The sequence below is a fragment of the Siphateles boraxobius genome, unplaced genomic scaffold (genome assembly GCF_051911475.1).
Source record: "Siphateles boraxobius isolate OS27281-9 unplaced genomic scaffold, OSU_SipBor_1 18, whole genome shotgun sequence".
Taxonomy (NCBI): domain Eukaryota; kingdom Metazoa; phylum Chordata; class Actinopteri; order Cypriniformes; family Leuciscidae; genus Siphateles; species Siphateles boraxobius.
In genome coordinates this window covers 8,414,113-8,435,025 of record NW_027508788.1, presented here as the reverse complement: position 1 = coordinate 8,435,025, position 20,913 = coordinate 8,414,113, and the positions used below count along the sequence as shown (strand labels likewise).

General features: G+C 38.2%; 2 protein-coding genes and 1 long non-coding RNA gene across 5 annotated transcripts; 1 reads left to right on the top strand and 2 right to left on the bottom strand.

The window, feature by feature from the left end:
* Positions 1-464: 464 nt before the first annotated feature.
* On the top strand, positions 465-4,942 carry tmem179bb (transmembrane protein 179Bb). Its single transcript, XM_077233239.1, has 5 exons — positions 465-683; positions 2,302-2,498; positions 2,664-2,801; positions 3,000-3,078; positions 4,368-4,942. The coding sequence occupies exons 1-5, from the start codon at positions 579-581 to the stop codon at positions 4,521-4,523; spliced, it is 675 nt and encodes a 224-aa protein (XP_077089354.1). The 5' UTR covers positions 465-578; the 3' UTR covers positions 4,524-4,942.
* Positions 4,943-5,531: 589 nt separating this feature from the next.
* LOC143741010 (uncharacterized) lies at positions 5,532-8,076 on the bottom strand. 2 transcript variants are annotated; one of them, XR_013204923.1, is made up of 2 exons: positions 7,947-8,076; positions 5,532-5,871 (listed from the first exon to the last, which is right to left on the bottom strand). It is a non-coding gene; the product is annotated as an uncharacterized LOC143741010 (long non-coding RNA). The 2 variants fall into 2 exon arrangements; XR_013204922.1 differs by having other exon boundaries at positions 5,533-5,868; positions 7,947-8,061.
* Positions 8,077-8,896: 820 nt separating this feature from the next.
* tmem151a (transmembrane protein 151A) lies at positions 8,897-20,390 on the bottom strand. Of its 2 annotated transcripts, XR_013204921.1 has the most exons (3): positions 19,740-20,390; positions 9,738-12,592; positions 8,897-9,421 (listed from the first exon to the last, which is right to left on the bottom strand). XR_013204921.1 is itself a non-coding variant. In XM_077233225.1 (2 exons), exons 1-2 carry the CDS (start codon positions 19,797-19,799, stop codon positions 10,961-10,963), a joined length of 1,692 nt encoding a protein of 563 aa, XP_077089340.1. In that variant the 5' UTR covers positions 19,800-20,390; the 3' UTR covers positions 8,897-10,960. The 2 variants fall into 2 exon arrangements, 1 of the variants encoding a protein (XP_077089340.1); XM_077233225.1 differs by having other exon boundaries at positions 8,897-12,592.
* Between the last annotated feature and the right edge of the window lie 523 nt (positions 20,391-20,913).

Sequence of the window (20,913 nt, the reverse complement as noted above, 5' to 3'; positions counted from 1 at the left end):
TTGGAGAATGGTATTTCCCTATCCATTGTTCTCACTGATTTCCGTTTTGTCACAGTCTTGTAACACTTATTGCTCAGCTATTATTAATATAAAAAACCTTCTTTTCACTCTAATAATCAACAAATTACTATCATTACTGTATAGGCCTAATGATGGTCACAGAAATGGAGATGCAAATTCTCATGCATGCTTGAAATATGTAGCCTGTCTCATTTCTCCTCGCCTACAGTACAATTTAAGTAAAAAGTGTCAGCTTAAACTTGTCATCCTCAGCAGGTATTTATATATCTGATATTCATTAAACTGATATTATTAATCTTAAAATTAGGTGTTTTGTGGGTAAATGTTGATTCATGACCATATGCTTCAGGGTGGCTGAATGTTTTGTCTGAGATATTGAATGCAGTCTTGTGTTATACCTCATAGCAATGCCGTGAAATTCTCTGACCCAATTGTCAAGAATCATTGTGAAAAGCAACATTGTTGTGAGCACAGGACATGCTTTAGCCACAGCAGTTTGAAGAGCGCATGAATGAGGCATTCGGCTGCTGCACTCCGTGAGACAGTGACCGTGAGAGATGTTCACGATGGGACTACCCTGGCTGCTAGTTTTGGAGCTTGTCCTTTACGCTGGTTGTTTCATCTGTGGGGTAATAGCTGCCGCCTGGATGACACTCACTCAGGTGACACCAATTTATCATCTACACAATGTCTGATCATTGCTTAGACACTGAAAGTATAAAAGTAAAGTAGGCCTACTATATAAAGTAGGCTACATAGTTTAAACATGATTTAGAAAACTAAAACCAGGTCTCTGGGGAAATGTGATTTACTATAAGTTGGTGTCTGATCTGAGTTCAGAGTTTTAAGTATTAAAATGATCATGGCTAAAGTTTTGCATGCATATTTATTTGTATGCTTTTGTTATACACCATTCAGTCTGATGTTAAAATGTACTGTAATGATCATTCAGCATGTTAATGTTTATGGAAGTGGCATCTATTTTCTTGCTTTTTTGGGAAGATGACTACATTTTTTTTTATAAATGTCAATATGCTCCATCTATTGGCATCTATCATTATTATATATCATTTATAAAATATATAATATTCAATGTTGCTGATTCCAGGTCAGACTCTGAGCATTCACCATGTGATCAGCCACCTCTCGCACCATATTATGGCTTATTAGAGTCATATGATAAAGGACAAAAGCTGTTAGCACAGCACTTTCCTCACAGAAATACAAATCTTGTACATAGTTTGTGAAAGAGACCTATACACTCTTAAGAAAAATGTTTCTAAACAGTACCAATTTAGGGTTCTTCGGCTTGTAACAATAGCAGAACCCTTTTTATGAGGTTCCATAAAGAGCCATGCTTTAAAATATGCCATCGACCTTAATGGTGTTATAAATAACCTTTTAAAAATATTTATTTTCATTAATATTAGTATATTAGTATCTTCATATTATTAATATTATTTATAAATTATGTATTAATATTGTTGTTGTTTTTTAGCCCTCTATCTGCCTGGTCTTATATCTTGTTGCCTCTATTTGGATTTTACATTTTTTTTTAAAACAGCATGTGTTGTGTCAATTAGGTACTTTTATTTAATATTGACATGGCAGATTGTAGCAAAAATGACAGTCCTCTTACAACAGAGGTTAGCTGAATACATTAATAAATAACAATTGACATTGATTACGATATAGATGTAATGAAGACCAAGTTCCAGTGATATATCTTCACACTATGATACGTCCATCATTATGTGTGTATTCTCAGTGGCAGTTTCTCTCGGCATAATGAGGTTTTGATACGTGACAGCATCTGAAATACGAGAAGAGAAGATGAGTATCTATAACTGAACAGAGCTGCTCGCACTTACATGTTCTGTTAAACTAAAAAGAGAAAAACATTATTGTTAGGAAATGATTGTTACAATTTTTAAAGTTATAATTTATAGACATTTTAGGAAAGAAATCATTTACCTTTTGAGAGTGTGTTGACAGTCTGTGTGTGTAGTTGTAATAGCTGAGCTCCAGAAAATCAGTAATGAGGGGGCTTTGACAGTTACAGATTTGAAAAACAAAAAGGCGGGAATAAAGAACCCTAAACTCAAACACAAAGAACCATTTCAGCATACAAAGGGTTCTTCAGGACGATACTGATCTAAATTGAACTGTTACTACGTGTAAAGAACCATCTTTTTTTAGAGTGTAGATGTCCCTTGCTACTGTGTTTCCTTATATTTAGCATGTGCAAATGTGGATGATTTTTATTGTTTGTCTTTATAGGGCCACTTTGATGGACGGTGCATCCTCTATGGAAGTGTTCATTATAACACATCTGGCCAGGCTCTGACCGTGGAAGGCTCCAGTTCTCCTTCTCTCTGCTATTTTGTGTCAGCCATCGCCGTGTGCATGGCTATTTACTGCTTTTCCCTTATTCTTTACTGGATCTATGTCAGCTGTGTGGATGAGGATGTGAGAAGGTGAATGTATCGACTTTTTTTGCTGACCTTCAGATTTTTCCTATTTCTTCTAGATGTTTGTTTCAAATGTCACTTTCTTTTATTCATGCAGGTAGGGTTCAACAGTTAAATTAACATTTTTGTTTTTACCTTCTTGTGTCTGGAAATGTTTGCATGTATACGCAGGGGGACTGTTTCTCTCAACACTTCTCTGGGAGTCTGTGGCCTACTTCTGTTTTTTCTCTTGGTGTCAGGATGTATTCTCAAGATCGGTCGGGACAGCCTGTGTTTCTCTGTCCTTCACAATGTTCCTTCCATTACCAGGTAATTTCAACTTTCTTCTTTCCACATTACTATCTGTGTGTGTGTGTGACTTTTGTTACGACTTTTTAAGAACCATATACTCCACAGTGCTTCATAGTTCTCAGCTGATATGGTAGCAATAGTATAGCCCCTAACGGGACACAATCTTGGAAAAATGATATCTCGATGTGCACTGCTGGAAATATGTTTTTCTTTTAGTTGTGAAGATGCAGAGAATAAGACATGGGCTCATCCATACACTGGAAATCAGTTCTACGCAGGACTGTACAGTACTGAGGTAAGTACTTTGGTTATTTTTCATAAGGTTATCCCCTCGTGGTGATAACTCTCATGGTGGTTTCATATGTTGAGAGCACGTGACCTGTCAAAAAGAGCTTCATCTGGTTAACCCCCATTATCGACACTTTCAGTTGCAGAATTATTTAATAATGGGTGACAAATACACCTGTGAATAGGGTGTTTCTGCATTGGCCTCTGTAACCGAAACCGCAGCTCTGGAAAAAATGAAGAGACCACTGCAAAATTAGCAGTTTCTCAAGATTAACTATTTAACGTGTTTGGGTAAAATTAACGTTTTGTTTTATTTTATAAGCTACTGACGACATTTCTTCCATATTTTAAGTATTTGTTGAAAATAATAACTGTTTTTCAGTTTTCAGACCTTGAATAATGCAAAGAAAATAATATTCAATAAGTTAATATTTTTAAACAACACAATACCAATATTTTCAGCTTTCATGCGTCATGCTCTCTACTAGTCTTTCACATTTCTGTTGGGTGATTTTTTTATTCCACTCCTGGCCAAAAAGTTCTAGAAGCTCGCCTTTGTTTGATGGCTTGTGACCTTGTGTCCTTCCTCTTGATCACATCCCAGAGGTTTTCGGCTGGGTTCAGGTCTGGAGTTTGGGCTGGCTTTGACAGGGTCTTGATCTAGCGGTCCTTTATTGGTCTGGCTGTGTGGTATGGAGCATTGTCCTGTGGGGAAAAAACAATCCTTTAAATTGGGGAACATTGTCAGATTAGAAGGAAGAAAACTGGATAACTTTGTCTGATCTTCTCTTTTGGGTCACAGAGAAGCCCACAGTGGCTTCAGTAAGACTGGACGGACCGGGCAGATCCATCTTTGTGAATGATGCGTGACTCAAGTCACGTACAAGGTTATCCCGAAAGAAAACTTGCTTTCTTCTGGTCTTACAATGTTCCCCAACTCGAAGGATTGGTTTTCCAGGAGGACAATGCCTGAAAACATGGCATCTTTTTTGTTATTTTGACTGATACATGCAAATGATAATGTTTTTACTTGAAATTTGAAAGAAATGTCAATAGTTTATAATTTTTTTACAAATTTTACTCAAACTCATACATTTAAATACTAAATCTAGTGGGAACTGCTAATTTCGCAGTGGTCTATTATTTTTTTCTGGAGCTGATGCTGCATCCACCAATAGGTGTCAGTGTAGTGTTTCTTCATTCACACAAAATCAGTTTTTATTTGTATTACATACAGGAGAAATAAATCTCTTCTGTTTATTGACCACCACCTCCTTCTGTTTCTATCCTCCACAGAGGTCAATGTGGGTAAGCTTCTTCTTCTGGGTGTTGATAACGGCCGTGGTGGTCATACAGAGACGCCAGAGCTCAAGGTTGAAGGTTTGGGGTAATGATGAGTGGAGCCGTGCTGAGACGGAGCCCTTCCTCCATCGCCCATCCCAACCAAGATAAATCACCATAGACCATCATCACATGAGCTAATCATGAAGTATCATGCAGAGTTTGGTACATTCAGTTATGTGGGAACACAAGCAGTAACAAAATACTTCATATTTTTGTGGCAACACTTGAATTTTTATTGAATTATTCACATAAATAGTACTTTGATGTGGTAGCTACAATAATATACACAAAGTTTAAAGATATGTCCAGAGAGCTAATAGACATGTCTAAGAACATATCATTGGGCATGATGGACAAGTCAATCAACCATTATTGCAAAATAAAGTAGCCTAATCAGGAATCCGATTGTTGCAAAATAATCAGGAAAGTAATCCTCAAAATGAACAAGGGGTCTCTTATACCCTGAGGGGGTTTTATCCTGTTTACTACATGGATATTTAGCAAATAAATAAACAAATGAAATAAAATTTGAATTTGAATTGAAATTATTTTGCAATTGAGTACAGTTCTGAGTGCTATGAGATATAAAAGTATAGCACAGCTATGTATGAAATTGCTTGCCTTGAACAACAGTCAATAATAATAATAATAAATATATATATAATTATTATATAGGCTACATATATAATTATTAGTATATATATATATATATATATATATATATATATATATATATATACATTTGACATCTTAAAATAAGAGCAAAATATGAAGGGGATCTGTATCCGTATTTATGGCTGTGTCTTGCAAAATTGAAAATTGTAGGCTAATGAATGAGTGTGTGCTCGGTGTAGCCTAATAATACTGATTCTTTACAAATTTCTGCTGTGGAGTGTTTCGAAGATTAAAAGAAATGGTAGACATTTAAAGTCGAAGAGTGTCATTTCTACCCCACCAGCATCACAAAATTGGAGAACTCGTATCGTTACGATTTTCTAAGGCTGTGCGAATTCTCTCCCTATCAGAGCAAGTCGAGCAAACAGGTCCACCGCAAACTGACACATATGTCGATCGATTGTTTTCGTTCTGGATTTTACTAGAAAAAACACTATTTTATTAGCCTACGTCGGCTAGACATGGCTCGACAAGCTATTTTCCCGCCGTGTTTCAGAGCTGTTTGCTTAATTTGCGAGCCTGCCTCTCTTTGGCTTCAAACGCCACCTTAGTGTCCATCAGAGCTTCCAGCGCTTTGCAGATCTCAGCCATGTCCTGTTGAAGCTCCTCGCTTTGGCCCAGGAGACTCTGGCTCTCCTCTCTCAGTTGCTCGGCGAGAGCGGCCATCTGCGCGCTCTCCTCCTGACACTGCGCGTGCAGCTCAGCGGCCAATGACAGCAGACCCTCCGCGTGGGAGTCCAGCTGCTCCTTCGACATCCTGTTGTTCTTCACTTCACAGCTGCTCCACTCCACGCCAAGTCCAGTTGGATGGTGACGTGAGAAAAAAAAAATGATCAAGCAAGACTGAAAGTTATTATGAATATTAATATTAATACTATTTCAAAACCCTTTTTAACAACAACTTGAGGATGAGTAAACAATGACAGAATTTTTTTTTCCTCTGAACTATTCCTTTAAATCTATAGCTTCATTATATTTTTGACCCTTTTCTGTATGTTTTGTGTTCACTTGTTTACCCAACGGCCATGGCAAAAATATGATAGCCTATTCACAAAAATAATGTTATTCACAACAAATATATGAATGTTATAATTAACCAGACAGTTGTCGGTAGCCAATGAATTCCATAGTATTTTTTTTCTCCTATATGGAAGTCAATGGCTACCGTCAACTGTCTGGGTCAACATTCTTCAAAATACCCTCTTTTGTGTTTAACAGAAGAAAAAAACTCGAAGGTTTGGAGGGTGAGTAAATGATTTTCATTTTTTTGGGTGAAATATCCCTTTAAAGGATTAGTTCACTTTTTAAAAAACTTTTGCTGATAATTTACTCACCCCCATGTCATCCAAGATGTCCATGTCTTTCTTTCTTCAGTCGAAAATAAATTAAGGTTTTTGATGAAAACATTCCAGGATTTTTCTCCGGACTTCATTGGGTACCAAACTGTCCAAGGTCCAAATGACAGTTTCAGTGCAGCTTCAAATGGCTTTAAACGACACCAGACGACGCATAAGGGTCTTATCTTGCGAAACGATCCGTCATTTAAAAAATAAATAAAAAAGTTCAAGTTTTATAAGCACAAATGCTCGCTTTGCTCTGTTCTGTGATGCACGTTCGTGGCTCTCCTGTTCGAACTCGTTCATCAAAATGAACAAATCTTTTTTCGAGTCCTTTTGTTCATTCACAGAACAGAGCGAGGTGAGCATTTGTGCTTATAAAACTTAAACTTTTTTATTTATTTTTTAAATGACGGATCGTTTCGCAAGATAAGACCCTTATGCATCGTCTGGTGTCGTTTAAAGCCATTTGAAGCTGCACTGAAACTGTCATTTGGACCTTGGACCGTTTGGTACCCAATGAAGTCCGGAGAAAAATCCTAGAATGTTTTCATCAAAAACCTTAATTTATTTTCGACTGAAGAAAGAAAGACATGGACATCTTGGATGACATGGGGGTGAGTAAATTATCAGTAAAAGTTTTTTAAAAAGTGAACTAATCCTTTAAGCTAAAGGTTGAATTCTTCTTAGGACAAAGGTAGCCTATATTAGACGAATGTCAGGTTGGGGCAAGTTGTCACATGTTTTAGATGTTAGAAATTTATACAGTATATTACACATAAACAGTATTGCATGCTTCGTCCTTAATAATTGTGTGTTTTATAAATGTTTTACAGTTTAAAATAGTTTATTGATGGGTTCTGTTGTGACAACCTGTCGTACTTTTGGTCACACATAAAAGGTCAACATGTTCAATGAGCTGTTCAATATTCACTTATAGATTTGGAGACGCATCTACACTGAAAAATAGGCCTACTGCTAAATCAAAAAGTGTGGCAGTTTAATAATAAATGGATTTGGTTCTGACAATTATTAGACAGATTCAAATGCATGCAGTCCTAATGATCTATAAGTGAACGGCTATTTGGAAAGTTGGTTCTCATCACTGTCACTAGGACAACATGCTCTGTGTCTCTGTGACCTAAATCGCTGATGGCAGAACTAGTCTGAATCATCAGGCTCAAGGGAGGTAACAAGCTGCTTAGTGAAAAGCTTATCTGTGCGTCTGCACTGTTACTTGACTTCTCTTAAGAGTAATATAAAAAAGAACATATTCAGCAATGAAATTAAGCAAAAAAACTTTTTTTATAGCTAGCAAAGGCAGTGGAATGGCATGATAATTGGAAATGGATGCCTAACACTCAATTCCAGTGTGTAGCAATTCTTTTTTACAGAATCAAGCATTTATACGGTTTTCCTGCTATGTAGGCTACTGTAGGTTAAAATGTCAATCTAATTAACTGAGTAATGTCATTCTCCTCAATGAAGTTAATGTTTAAACATTCGTTGTTTGACTTACCAGGTCTGGATTGTGTCCTTTTATATCCACCACACAGACACTCTCTTTTGGCTCTCTCTTACTTCCTCTATTATTTGTCAGCTGCATTGTGGGAAACTGCTGCTCTGTCCTTCAAACCCAGATTATGAACAGAGGGAGGGAGAGGATGGAAGGACGACATGCTAACACTGACAGTATAATTCCCGACAAGCAAGATTCCAGACATTCCATGCAATTAAGAAACACGTTTTCAATTATATTTTTTTGGACCAATATTCGGTTTAAAAAAGTTTTGACAAAACTTTTGTACTTTTCCTAAAAGTAAAACTTCCAAGTCTCAATAGGGTTTGTTGCGAACACCACCACTAGGAGGAACCATTGGCCGAACACATGTGATTTAAGCCTGTAGTATAGCAGTGGTCACTCACCACACATTAAGCATGACATTTGCTCACCCACAATGAAAATCCCAAGAGATTCAAAACTCGGTGGAAAATGGTTGTGCAATGATGTAGTCAAATAATATACATAATTCACTGTATAAAACACTGTTAAGCATGTCTCCAACAAGAGTTTATGCGTTTGCCAAGTCTGCATTGATCCAACCCTAAAAACAACTCTGGTCATTAGCCTAGAGTTACTGAGACTAAATCCAGAATTTCACAGCATTATTAATTGATACCAAGAATCATTCAAAGTCAAATGAAGCATCTATGACTTTCAGGTTCTATCAAAACTATAAAACATCATATCACTATATGACTATGAGTTATTGCATAATCTGTTTGTTGTGATGGTAAGGACATCACATGCAAATCAGTACAGGACAGTCTTTATTATTTTAATATATATAATCTTCTGTGTTGTTCATCTGTACCTGCAAGTTACTTTAATAACTGCAATAAGTCTAGCAACAAGTCAAACAATCATTCATAATAATGATGATAATAAAGCAGTCAGTAAACACAGTATTAATGGTTTGACTTTATTAATAAGAGCATCATGGTCATGGCCACTGCAATAATTTCCTCATTGCTGAAAGATATGCTAGTGCTTGTTGAAGTATTAGCAGAAATTCTACAAACAATACAGGGATGCTCTTGGTGTGTGCTTTGGACTTTACCTTTTTTGTAATAATCTCCTCTCAGCGCACAAGGCTGTTTATACATTCGCTCCTTCAGTGTTTCCAAGGACAGCTTATTTTAAGTCGATCCCTGCACTGCTGCTTGTAAAGTAGGTGACACTTTGTGCTTGTGCTACACATATATTTTTATGCTTGTTTGCTCTTCTATGTGCATATCAACAATGTGACTACATGGGGTGGAGGATTGTTGCACTACTTTGTTTCTTGAGTAGTCTATTTTATCTATTATCAGTAGTTGTTTTAAACTGAAACGAGCTTAATCCAACATTTAAACATTCTAACAGTCTAGACTCTTAAAAATAAAGGTTCCAAAATAGGGGTCATAGAAGAACCATTTTGGTTCCCAAAAAACCTTTTAGTGAATCGTTCTAAAAAGAACCATTTTTTGAACATTTTAATAATCTAAAGAACCTTTTTCCACTATAAATAAACTTTTGTGGAACAAAATGGTTCTTTATGGAGTCAAGCTGCAGATAAAGAACCATTACATTAAATTTAACAGAATGAATATTTATCTTACACAAACCTTTCTCAAAGTTAATAAAAAAAAATACTTTTGGATTTCTGAACTGACACTAGGTGGAATGATCAAATCATCTCAAAAAATGGTTCTTTTTAGAATGATTAACTAAAAGGTTTTTTGGGAACCAAAATGGTTCTTCTATGACCCCTATTTTGGAACCTTTATTTTTAAGAGTGTAGGGACGAATGAAAGAGTATTGGATATATACCAACAAGAATATTAAAGGACAATGGTTTTATAAACATACTAATGAAAATCTAAAAATGCAAAAACTTTTTGTGAGGGTTAGTTTTAAGGGTAGGGAATAGAAAATATCATTAGCTTAGTATAAACCCAAAGGAAGTCAATGGAAGTTCCCCACCGTGATAGAAAAGCAAATGTGTGTACGCTGGGTAATAAAAGAGGAATACATTGAATTGCTGTTACTGTCAGTTGGCTGCAGTAGACACGAGGCTGACATAAGAAACCTCTAAGGCAGAGATAAGTGAAGTCAAAAGCACTGTGCTTCTACCAGGCAATTAAAAAGAACGAGATTAAAAGAAGTCATTAGCCAGGACAGTGGATTAAAGCACAGTGTCAAACAGTGAGGGATTACAATTCACCAGATTACATTCACTCATTGATCTTTTACCATCCCTTTTTATTAGGTATATATATAATTTTTTTTTACTTTTCCCCCTGAGAACCAGTTGGTTTTGCTTCTGTCAGATCTACCTTAGTTGTCCATCTGAATTTTGAAACTTTAATAAATGCAGTTCACATCTCCCTTTTTACGTAAGCTACTGGTACGTTGTAGACGAATGGATTTACAATACTACACCAGCATGGGCTTTTTCACATTAATGCAGAGTCGCAAAAACTGCTTCGCAATGTTAAATGCAGGTTGCAGATGCCCAGCTTTTCATGTAAAGTGCATTACTACCATAGTCAATAGGAGGACACACTGACCTTTTAGTTTGTTATGGACATGATATGCCAGTGATTTCAATAATAGGACATTAAGATCAATACTGTATAGGACACTGATGTTCCATGCCTATCAGTATTCTTACTAGGTATGAACTACATATATATTTAGGGTCAGTCTGTATCAAGTCAATTGACATTTAATATGACATGACCAATGTGTATTATTTTCATTTCAATCCCTACAACATTCTACACATTCATGAACAGTTGTCTTTCAGTGTTACACAGAGACACAAATCAGTCTCTTTGGGTTAAACTTGTCTACCCCAGTTCTGGTAAAAATTCCCATCTCTTCTTCGAATTTCTCAATCTCCCTGTCTCTTATCTGCACCTCAGATGTCAATCTGCCTCTCCTTTTCAAAAGCCACTTCATACATTCTTTACACCATATTGGTTCTTTTAACCCGTGTCAATGCCATGCCCCCCATGACAGCTCTCTTCTCCGTGAATGATTAATACCGGAAAATACAGAGCGTCTTGGTAGGTTGGAGGCCTGTCTCTCTCATCCTCCCTGATCTCTACGTTCTCTCTCTCCTCCACTTGTTCCTGGCCTGTCTCCTCCATGTTGTCGTCTTCTAGCCCTTCATTCTCTAATACACCCCTCCTCTCCTCATCTGGCACTCTAAACCCAAGACCAAGGAAACCCCCACCGCCCTCTTCCAGCCGGCTGCTCATACCACCTCCTAAGCTTCTCGAGTGAAACAGGCAGGGGTGTCGGCTTCTTGCGGTCTGTAACCGGCCGAGAGAGAAACCACTGCGACTAAGGGACAGCCTGCCGCCGGGCCTCATAGGGAATGAGTTTGTCCCCGCAGCCACGTTCCCTCTAACCCAGGAAGGGAGCGAGGAGCTGCTCGTTGAGGGCCGACACCTGGGGCAGCTCTGAAGAAAGTAGCTAGAATTGCGTCGCATACGTGCTGCCATCGCGACCGATAACGGTGTGTTTGTATTCACATCCAAATCCATAAGCAAGGCCTCAGAGTAGCTAGGCACCATTTGCTGGTTACAGCGTATGTGCCATTCCAGTTCGGTCATATCCACCGTGTTGACCCGTGATATGATGCGCAAAGTGGGACCCCCGGTGCCATGCTCAAAACCCGTACAGTAGTTCCCCGTCTCCGTATTATCATTGTCATTTGCATCCTCGTTCTCGCCGAAAAGTTTCTCGACGTGGTAGTGAACGTACGCTGTGCGATACTCGGCAATCACGCGAAGAGGCCACGATAGCAGGAAAGCCGAGGCCAGCCAGTACACCCAGCGTCGGGTGTACCAAGGTGGGCGCAATGGGTTGGGGAATGCCAGCATGTGTTCCCGAAAGTCAACGTTTTTAAGGTGCATACCCTCCCGCGCTTCCATGTAGTCATCCAGACCCTCATTGTCCCCGAAGAAGCGCGCTCGCTGCGTGAGGTAGGCGGTCTCAGCACGGGCGCTGGCGAAGCTGAAGCACTTTGTGAAGCGCAAGCGGGTGACGGGATGCTCCAAAAGGCCCTGCAGCTCCTTCGAAACGTCTTTGACCCCGAGGCGCGAGTAATCGAACTCTGAGCTCGCTGCATGCGTGTTGACCCGTTCATGGTACACCTGCGTAGTCGTGTACGCGTCTCCGTTTCGGTAGCGCGTCACCTGTCTGGTACGTCGTACGTAATGGTAGCTGATGGCCTTCCACCAGATGCAGGGTGTAGCTTGTTGCAACCGCTGTATCCTGTCATACACCTCACTGATTTCCACCTTGGCAAGGTTAGCTGTTTTAGAGTAGCAGTGCCAGCACTCCACCAAGTAGACAATGTACAGCATGGCCAGAAAGGCTACGGGTATATAAATGTAGCCGTTGGAACACGGGCTGTCATGATAGAGTCGGGCTCGGTCTCCGTAGAAGTAGGCGGGGCCTTGGTCATCAGAAGCCATTACGGTGATGCGGTACAGGGAGCACCAGCCTAGCGTACCAAAGCATCCGTACATGAGCAAGGTGAGAAGCAGGCACTTCCAGTGGGACTCTCGGCAAAGCGACCCACTCAGGGACTGCTTGAGGGGACGCTGCTGTAGGCAGGAAGGGGGAGGGTGGATGTGGATGAAAATATGGGAAGACCAGGGGACAGAGGGTTGTGCAGTTGGATAGGAAATTGAATGAGGCAGGGTTCAATAAGAGACGAGTTAGAAGGTGTTGGACAGAATGGGAATAGATGCCAGAGACAAAGAAAGCAGAGGGGAGCATGGGGGGAGAACAGAAGGGACAGGGAAAGAAAAAAAGAAAATGTAAAAATTAGTTGGCAGAAAAGCATATAACACCTCTGATACATTTTAGTTAATCTAATATGTAAATTATAATGAGAACATTTTTATTTCAGATGTGATTTTTTTTGCCACGTTCCACAATAAATATTGTTCTAAAGCAAATTCACGTTGCTTTAAGCTACAGTGGTGAGGGAAACCTCCCTAGAAACATACAACACAAGCACAAATCCTTGAAGTTTTGTATGTTGCAAGAAAGGAGAGTTTTTTTCCACAAAATGATATGCAGTTATGTTTTTATTTCTTTTTTTTTTTTTAAATTAGGCCTGTCAATGGAATAAAATAATCACTATTAATCTCATGAAGTCAGAGCATTAAAAAAATGTCAGTATTGTACAATTCTTTTACTTTCTTAATGCATTTATGACACTTAAATTATACCCATTTTTTTACCGACCCACTAGGACCCCTTCGTGGCCTCCTGGCTCTAGTTTGAACCCCTGATTTAGATGATTCAGGGTACTAGTATATTTCATTTGTGTTACAACATGCACAACTGAGTGAAGCACAGTCTGTTATATCCACTCTGACATGCTGCAGAGAGAACTCAGTAATAGATCATTCTCCTGAGGGCTGAATACATTTCCTGGCTGCTCGTAACCCAAACCATGTCTCCTTTTAAAACGCTCTGTATGACTGTGGAGGGGAAGTCTAGAAGCTTTTAGACATCACTGAGTGCATCATCTCGACTAAATGCATATGGATCTCTACTGCCTAGTCTGAGCCTAGTGGTCGCTTGAGGTATTGTGGCCATATGGGCAAATATGAACTGATTCCAAAGTTGTAGGAGGTAGAAAAGAAAAAAAGCAAGCCAGTTCCAGTTCCTCTGACACATGAACAAAGGTATTGCACAAAAATATTGTTTATGGTTGGTCTGCATATTGAATTTTTTCGTCCCCTCTTTTTCCTTCTTTCCTGCTGTCTCTTCTCTAACAACATCACTCTCTCTTGCACACACACTTGCACACATGAATCAGCTAATAGTACGAGCAATGCCCTTGCTGTGAGAAACTGCTGCACTAAAAGCAGGCTGCAGCCCAAGCGTGGCATGGAGTCTGTGCTCCTCTTGGCAGGAGTTTAATTGTTCCTTTCACAAGGACGAGAGCAAACTGAGAGATATAGAATCCATTAGGGCCTACAGTGTGACTTACCATGTGCACAGGCTAATATATACACATGTTTTTAATAATGATGTCCTGAAGCAAAAAAGCATGATAATATAGCATTTTATATATAGTAATATTCACATACATATATTTACAGTATATATATATATTCATATGTATGTATTCTCTATGTTTTGTCTGTCTGTAGGCTTCGTTTATTCAGTAGATGCAGAGAGGTGCAGTTGTGGGAGAGTGAGAAGCAAGTGTTGAATCCTGTTGGTACCACAAGAAAATGTGTCCTAGGAGATGTGAGTGATATTCAGTGAGATTCAATTCTGGAGGCTGTGATTAGGGGAACTTGCATAGAGCAAAATGGCAGTGATGTATAAATAGTGGATAAAGTTAGCCTGCTATTTTAGAGCCACTTTAATATGTTAAATTATTTAGATGCCCCAAGAAAGTCTGTAGTCATATGATCATGTGCATTTCAATGCTTTTTACATGAGAAGCATCTGTGCTGGGCAGAATCATAAAATCGAGCCCAAATGCATGTGTTTTCCTGCACATGTGTATGAGTCAATGAGTATTTGGACTCTTGGGATAGGGGATACGAGAGGAAAACAAGTGACCGTTTGTTTTATAATTTCGTTCAGTTTACTTGCTTGTGGTGTGTAGATACTAGGTTGGGGGCCAAAGAACCAGTAAAATATTTATAAAATAAAATATTCATAAAATAAAATAATAAAATAAAGTAAAATATTCACATACAGAAAATACAGTGCAAACAAACAGCATAACAAACAGTGTAATCAGTTTAGTTCAATTGACAAATGACTCTTCTGAGTCTGTTCTTTTCAGTGACTCAAAAACATTCAGCGTAACCAACACAATCTTGTAACTATTTTATGTTTTGGCGAATTGGCGGATGGTCTGTTTGAATTTGTATGATCTCACTCATACATTTAGGGGTGGTCCTTCATGCTTTGTTTTTTCTAAGGGTATGTTTACAAGACAACGATATGCTTAAAACAGAGGAGTTTTCCCTTTGAGTTTTCCACATACAGCTGACACTTTTGTCAAAACGAATGTTCACATGGATCCGTGAAAAAAACTAAAAACGCTGTATTCTGCCAGGCCATTAGATGGCGGTGAAACACTATAGACTGAACATGTAATACGCATGTGCATGACGTCATCGTTTCCACAGATTCCTGTTTTTTTGTTGTTTACATGGAGACGGTTTTCAAAAACTTGCACGTTTTCAAAAGTTTGGTTTTCAGGCTCCCCAAACGCCGTTGTCGTGTAAATGAACGACCAAAACCAATAAAATGTTTCACTTTTTTAGCATGTTTCACGTGTCTGTAAACAGCCCCTAAAAATCGTATGTTTCTCTACTAAACGCATTGTATGAATTCGTTTGAAATTGGCACCTCGTAAAATAGTTACATTTTCTCATGAGAACCAGTCAGTTTCGCGCAGGATTGGCTCTAATGTCAGTTCTTTTTGGTCAATCTAAAACTCATAGCACAACCAATCATATTGTCAAACGAATAAATTTTTAGTGAATCAAAAGCATACAGTGCCATCAGTGTAGTCTAATTCCTGAAATTGACGGCTCTTGTTCTGATAAACACGCAGCTTACGACTACTGTGAGACTTAAATTAATGAAGTTAATGGCTGGTTGTTCACATGACTTAATATAATAACAATACTGTGCAAAAGTCTTAGGCATGTTAGTATTTTCACCAGAAAAAAATGGGTTTAAGCCAAGTTTTTATATATTTTGCTGTAGTGTGTCAGTTGGAAATATCAGTTTACATTTCCAAGCATTCCTTTTGCCATTAATTGTAATAATCCAGTGAGATTTTTGTATGCACAAGACAACAGCTGATCTGCTCCACACGGAGATCTGATCTCCCCATCATCGAGTCCATCTGTGATTAGATGAAGAAACAACAGAAACTGAGACAGAGTAAAGCCAGAAAAAACCTGCCTGCAAAGCTACGGTATCGGAAAAGATATTGGCACGTGTGTAAAAATGCTGCAAAGTGAGGATGCTTTCAAAATAATTTCATAAATAGATTTTATTTATAAGCTAACTTCAATTAAACAAATCAAATCAATATTTGATGTGACCACCCCTTGCGTTTAAAACAGCTTTTGTCCTAAGTACATGTGCACATAGTTTTTTAGGTAGCTTTGCAGTTTTACGAGAGAGAACCAGGCCTGAATTTTACGTTATTGTTTAGTTTATGTGTGTGCGGCAGTCAGGGGCGGAGTTGCAATCGGGAGAGTCGGGACTTTTCCCGGTGGGCCGGTAGTGTTTCGAGGTCGTGAGGGCCGGTCTGATAATAGTTATACATTGCAAGTTCTTAGCAACACCATCAGGTGGCCTGGTGTGCGGTCGCTGCTCGCTTGTCAAACTGTACAGCCTCTTTGCTCAACCCGTAAATAAATGCATCGATCCGCAAAATCAGTTTCAGTTCTTAAATGGTCTAGTGGTAGATCTCTTGCCGAGCGTGTCTGAGGTTTCGGGTTCTAATCCGCACCCGTATAGTTTTTTTTTCTCTCATCAAAACTGAATATGTTCATCAGTGGTTACAGTCTATATCAAGCAGGGACACGTTTGTGTGCATTAACTGCATTTTATTTTGTGATTTCACCGGAATGAATGGAGAGTCTTCGCAACAGCGATAGATTGATAGATCATCTGATTGAAGACTGCGCGCCGCACACCACGAGAGAACACTGTATCCATGACAACCAATCGCCGTGGCAACGAGCGCTCAGCTTGATTTAAAAAAACAAAGCACATTTTAGAGCTAGATCTCTTATTTAATAGCGAACTAAATAAATGCTCTGTTAGTTAACTGAAGATGTTTTATTTATTCGTATTAGTAGCCTACATCCGTGCCTCAATGTTTCAAAAAGTGGTGGGGGACAATATCGATCCTGAGAAAATGTGGTGGGACACGACTTCCACTGGATCTAAACAAATCAATCTAACTATAGATGTGACCAGTATTGGTGGCTTTCTTAATGTATTTAATTGGCAAAAAAAAAATTTTTTACCAAAAAATACCCCCCTAGGCCAGTGGTCTACAAAATTTCCCGGTAGATTTTTTGGTTCCACACTTCGCCCCTGGCGGCAGTTGTCCGTGAGAGGCTGCCGCCTTTACTTTCGTTTTGTGTTTGTTTATTATTAAAGTTTGTGAAATGTAACATGCCGGTTCCCGCCTCTTTCATCCCACAAAATATCTTGTTACAATATAATATACAGTATGTAACATGTTATATTATACTGTTTGTGTAATAGCCTATTGTTGTGTAGTTTCGGCAAATTATTTTATTGCATTTATGCTACCTCCAAAAAACACTGTAAAGTCATTAAAGTTTGTGTTAACACTTTTTATATGATTTGTTTTAAATAGATTTATAACTGAAATTATCTTATCATTTGGTAAAATGGAGACCCTTTCATTTCTAATTGTGAGTGCAACATTTTGAGATAAAGGACATTGGGCACATAAAATATTCAGTCTGAACAGAGAGTGATATGGATCAAACTGCAGAGAAGACTAATCAGCGGATAACTAGTACACAACAGCGACTAGTTATGTGTTAGAGGCGTGTGGATAAACTAATGATGGTAAAGAGCAGAAGAGAATATGACACATTCATAAATCAAAACAGGATGGTCTGAGTGGCCTTTTAAAGTCTTGATTGCCTTGTCAGCATAAACATCTATTTCTATCAGACCAGGCGAGCACTCATTACTTTCGAAAAGATGCGTTTATCCACAAAGCAGGATGAACGAAGCATCCGGACTCATATACTGATCAGAGAACAGTTGAACGTCAGACATTGTCAATTGAGAAGAGTTGTCACTATACAGAAATAGCTGCAGCTAAAAGTACTGATACATTTGTAAGTGACAATGTAGTAGCACAAACATTATGAAAACTCAATAATGATTACAAAAACGTCCCATCCCCCACTCTGTCTCTCGCTCTATTGATCGGTCTGTAACAGTATATGGGGGTAAACTCAGCAACTGAGGGTGTGAGTTAGAGAAAGAATTAAAGGAAGGCTTGTATTGTCACAAAGAATGCATTTAAAATAATTCAAGGCACTGTATGTGCTGCCAGAAAAGTGTGTGTGTTAATTATTGGATTTTCTTTAATGAACTACACACTGGATGAATAACGTCCAGAAAATAATGAATGCCCCCACTGAGACCTGACCTCCGGTTATCCAAGATAAATGCTGCAAGTCAGGTGGGAAAAGTCAAAGTGAGAAAGCAGAGCGAGTCAAAACAGAGCGAGAAAAACTGAGAGCAAAGAATGTCAAAGAAACTCTTAGAAAAAAGATTCAATAGGGTTTTTTATAGAAGGGTTCTTGACTCAATTTTAAAGAACCCTTAATGCCAAAAAGGTTCTAAGGAGAAAAGTCTATGATTCGATAATACTTTCATGTTTAAAGGGTTATTAAAATTTTTTCTAGTGATCATGTTTACAAGCTGCTTAAATCATGACCCCATGAAGGGAACCCCTAGAGGTTTCTATAAAAACCCTTTAAGGCTTTATATAGAACATTTTCTTCTAAAAGTAAGTTTGTAATGAAAATATTTAAAGTAAAGTGTGTCATTTTTTTATGTTCAAATATTTTCTCCTATCAAACTTAAAATGCTGAGACAAGATGTAAGCCATTAGCAGGTTGGTTTCTCGTTATTTTATCACTAACAGAAAAATCTTCTTACAGTTACTACGCAGAAAGCTATAGGAGCTCATTTGGCCAATCCTCCCTGTATTAGATGCATAATATCATTCATTCTATCGCAGATCTGGCAAAATAGAGAGACAGGGAAATAACTGTTGTGCATTCTCATCAACTATAGCTCACAGCACATAGACAGTCAAATGTCCAATAGCTAAAGTAAATACTCAAAAACTAACTAACTGACATAAATAACACCTTTTTTTTGAGGCACCGAGCAAGGAAGTGTCCAGGCAGGGGATGATTTTACATATGGAAACAGTTCAAAAGAATATTTACTGCACCAATTTTCTCCACTTTGCAACTGCATATAAGATGACAATAAAAATGTTAAATATGAAGAAAAAAACTTTTGCTTAAACACTAATTTTAGCATTAAACATACAGAATCATTGTTCATTGATAGTGGAGTGGATGCTCAACTGTGCAGTGACATCATCACGCATGCAGCCACTACAGAAAATGCAACTTGGTTTTTACTTAGATTTTTATTTTATATATATATATATATATATATATATATATATATATATATTCTTTTTTTAAATCTTATGCACAGTTAAAGTGATTTTAAGTAATCTAGGAGCCACTTTTATTATATTCTGTCATGTATTTATTGTGAAGTCTGTTAATATGTAATAAAATATTTTAGCATTCTGGCATCAGTAATATGGATAGCAATCACTCCTTTTCACTATAATCTTTGATTTATTTCTTCCCATTCTTGCACACTGTTGCCTAGTAGCTAAATAACTAAATAACCTAGATAACTAAAAACAATATATTTTCTCTCATTTTGTTTTTGATTGTAGCTATTAATGATCATGAATTACATAAAAAAAATACATTTCATTATGCGTGCAACTGAATGTTAAGAACAGTGAACCCATGAAATACAACGTGTAGGCTACAATATAATTCTACAAAATAATATTTCACTTATATTCATACGACAATTGCACTACAACGAGAAGACACTCTGGTTTTATTTACCAACATTTTCACGTCTTACCTCCTCCCTTCCGCCCCCATTCAATGTGGGCGCTTCTCCCGTCACCGTCACCCCTTGCATTTTTCACTAACATGTATTTCCACGGCACACACGGTCCAGGATGCGGTCCACCGTCAGGACCTCTCCGTAACCTACTTCACCCCATCAGCGGCAAGTGTCACCACGTTTCTATGGTGGCGATATCCACACTTCACGCGAGCATCCCCCCAAAGATGCGTCCTTTACTTTTCCTGCCTTACAAAGGAGGTTATTATCACATCCCTTAATCTCAATAGCGGTTCTTCTGGATTCTAGTCCGGTCAAGGATCAGGAATATCTGGTAACTGTTGCGCTTGATTTCCCCTCAGCAATTGCGTGACATAAGCGTCGCAAGCTCGACACGGAGCGATGGCTGGATAACAGCGCGTGCATCATATTGGCGGCTCGCGCTGCTCAGCCGTCTTTGTCGAAGATCATGGTGTGTCGTAATCAGTGGCGGCGAGATTAATATTTTATTATATTCTCTACGTTTTAATGAAAGAAAATCCGCAATGTTGAAATGACAGAATCCTCAGACTTTCCTCTTCCCGAGCATCTCGTATTTTCCACCTCAACCTCCTTTCACCTGAACGGTCCCCTTGCGGACTTCACTCTGACGTCATCCTTAAACGTGCCTTCAAATCCTGGGCAGTTTGGACCAACCCGCTGACAGCGCGTGCACATGCGAGGTTCGGTCCTGTTAGTGTTTTTTTTTAAATAATAACTATTATTACAAATTGTTATTTAATAGTCAAATAGTCAATATTCGTTTTTATGTTGTTACATGACTTAAGCTGCGATGTAAAAACAACAACAACAACAAAAACATTCAGACAATCATTGTAAAAAAAAGAAGTGTGCTTAATTGTATTAAATGTGCACGTATAGCGTGCCAAATCGTAATACAAGTAGCCTATTGAGACTATTTTTTTTTTAAAACTGTAGCCTACTTGCAGATAATGTAATAATGAAATAAAAGGCCACTTACACATTCCTGATTGTTTAACACATTTAAGTGTTATGTTGATGTGTTAACTAACAAACTAAAGCACATGTAAAGTCTTGGTTATAATTTTAACTGTAGACCTATGTGTGTTGTTCAATATTAGGCTACATAAAGTTAATATATTTCATCGTTACAAATGTCTACGTTTCG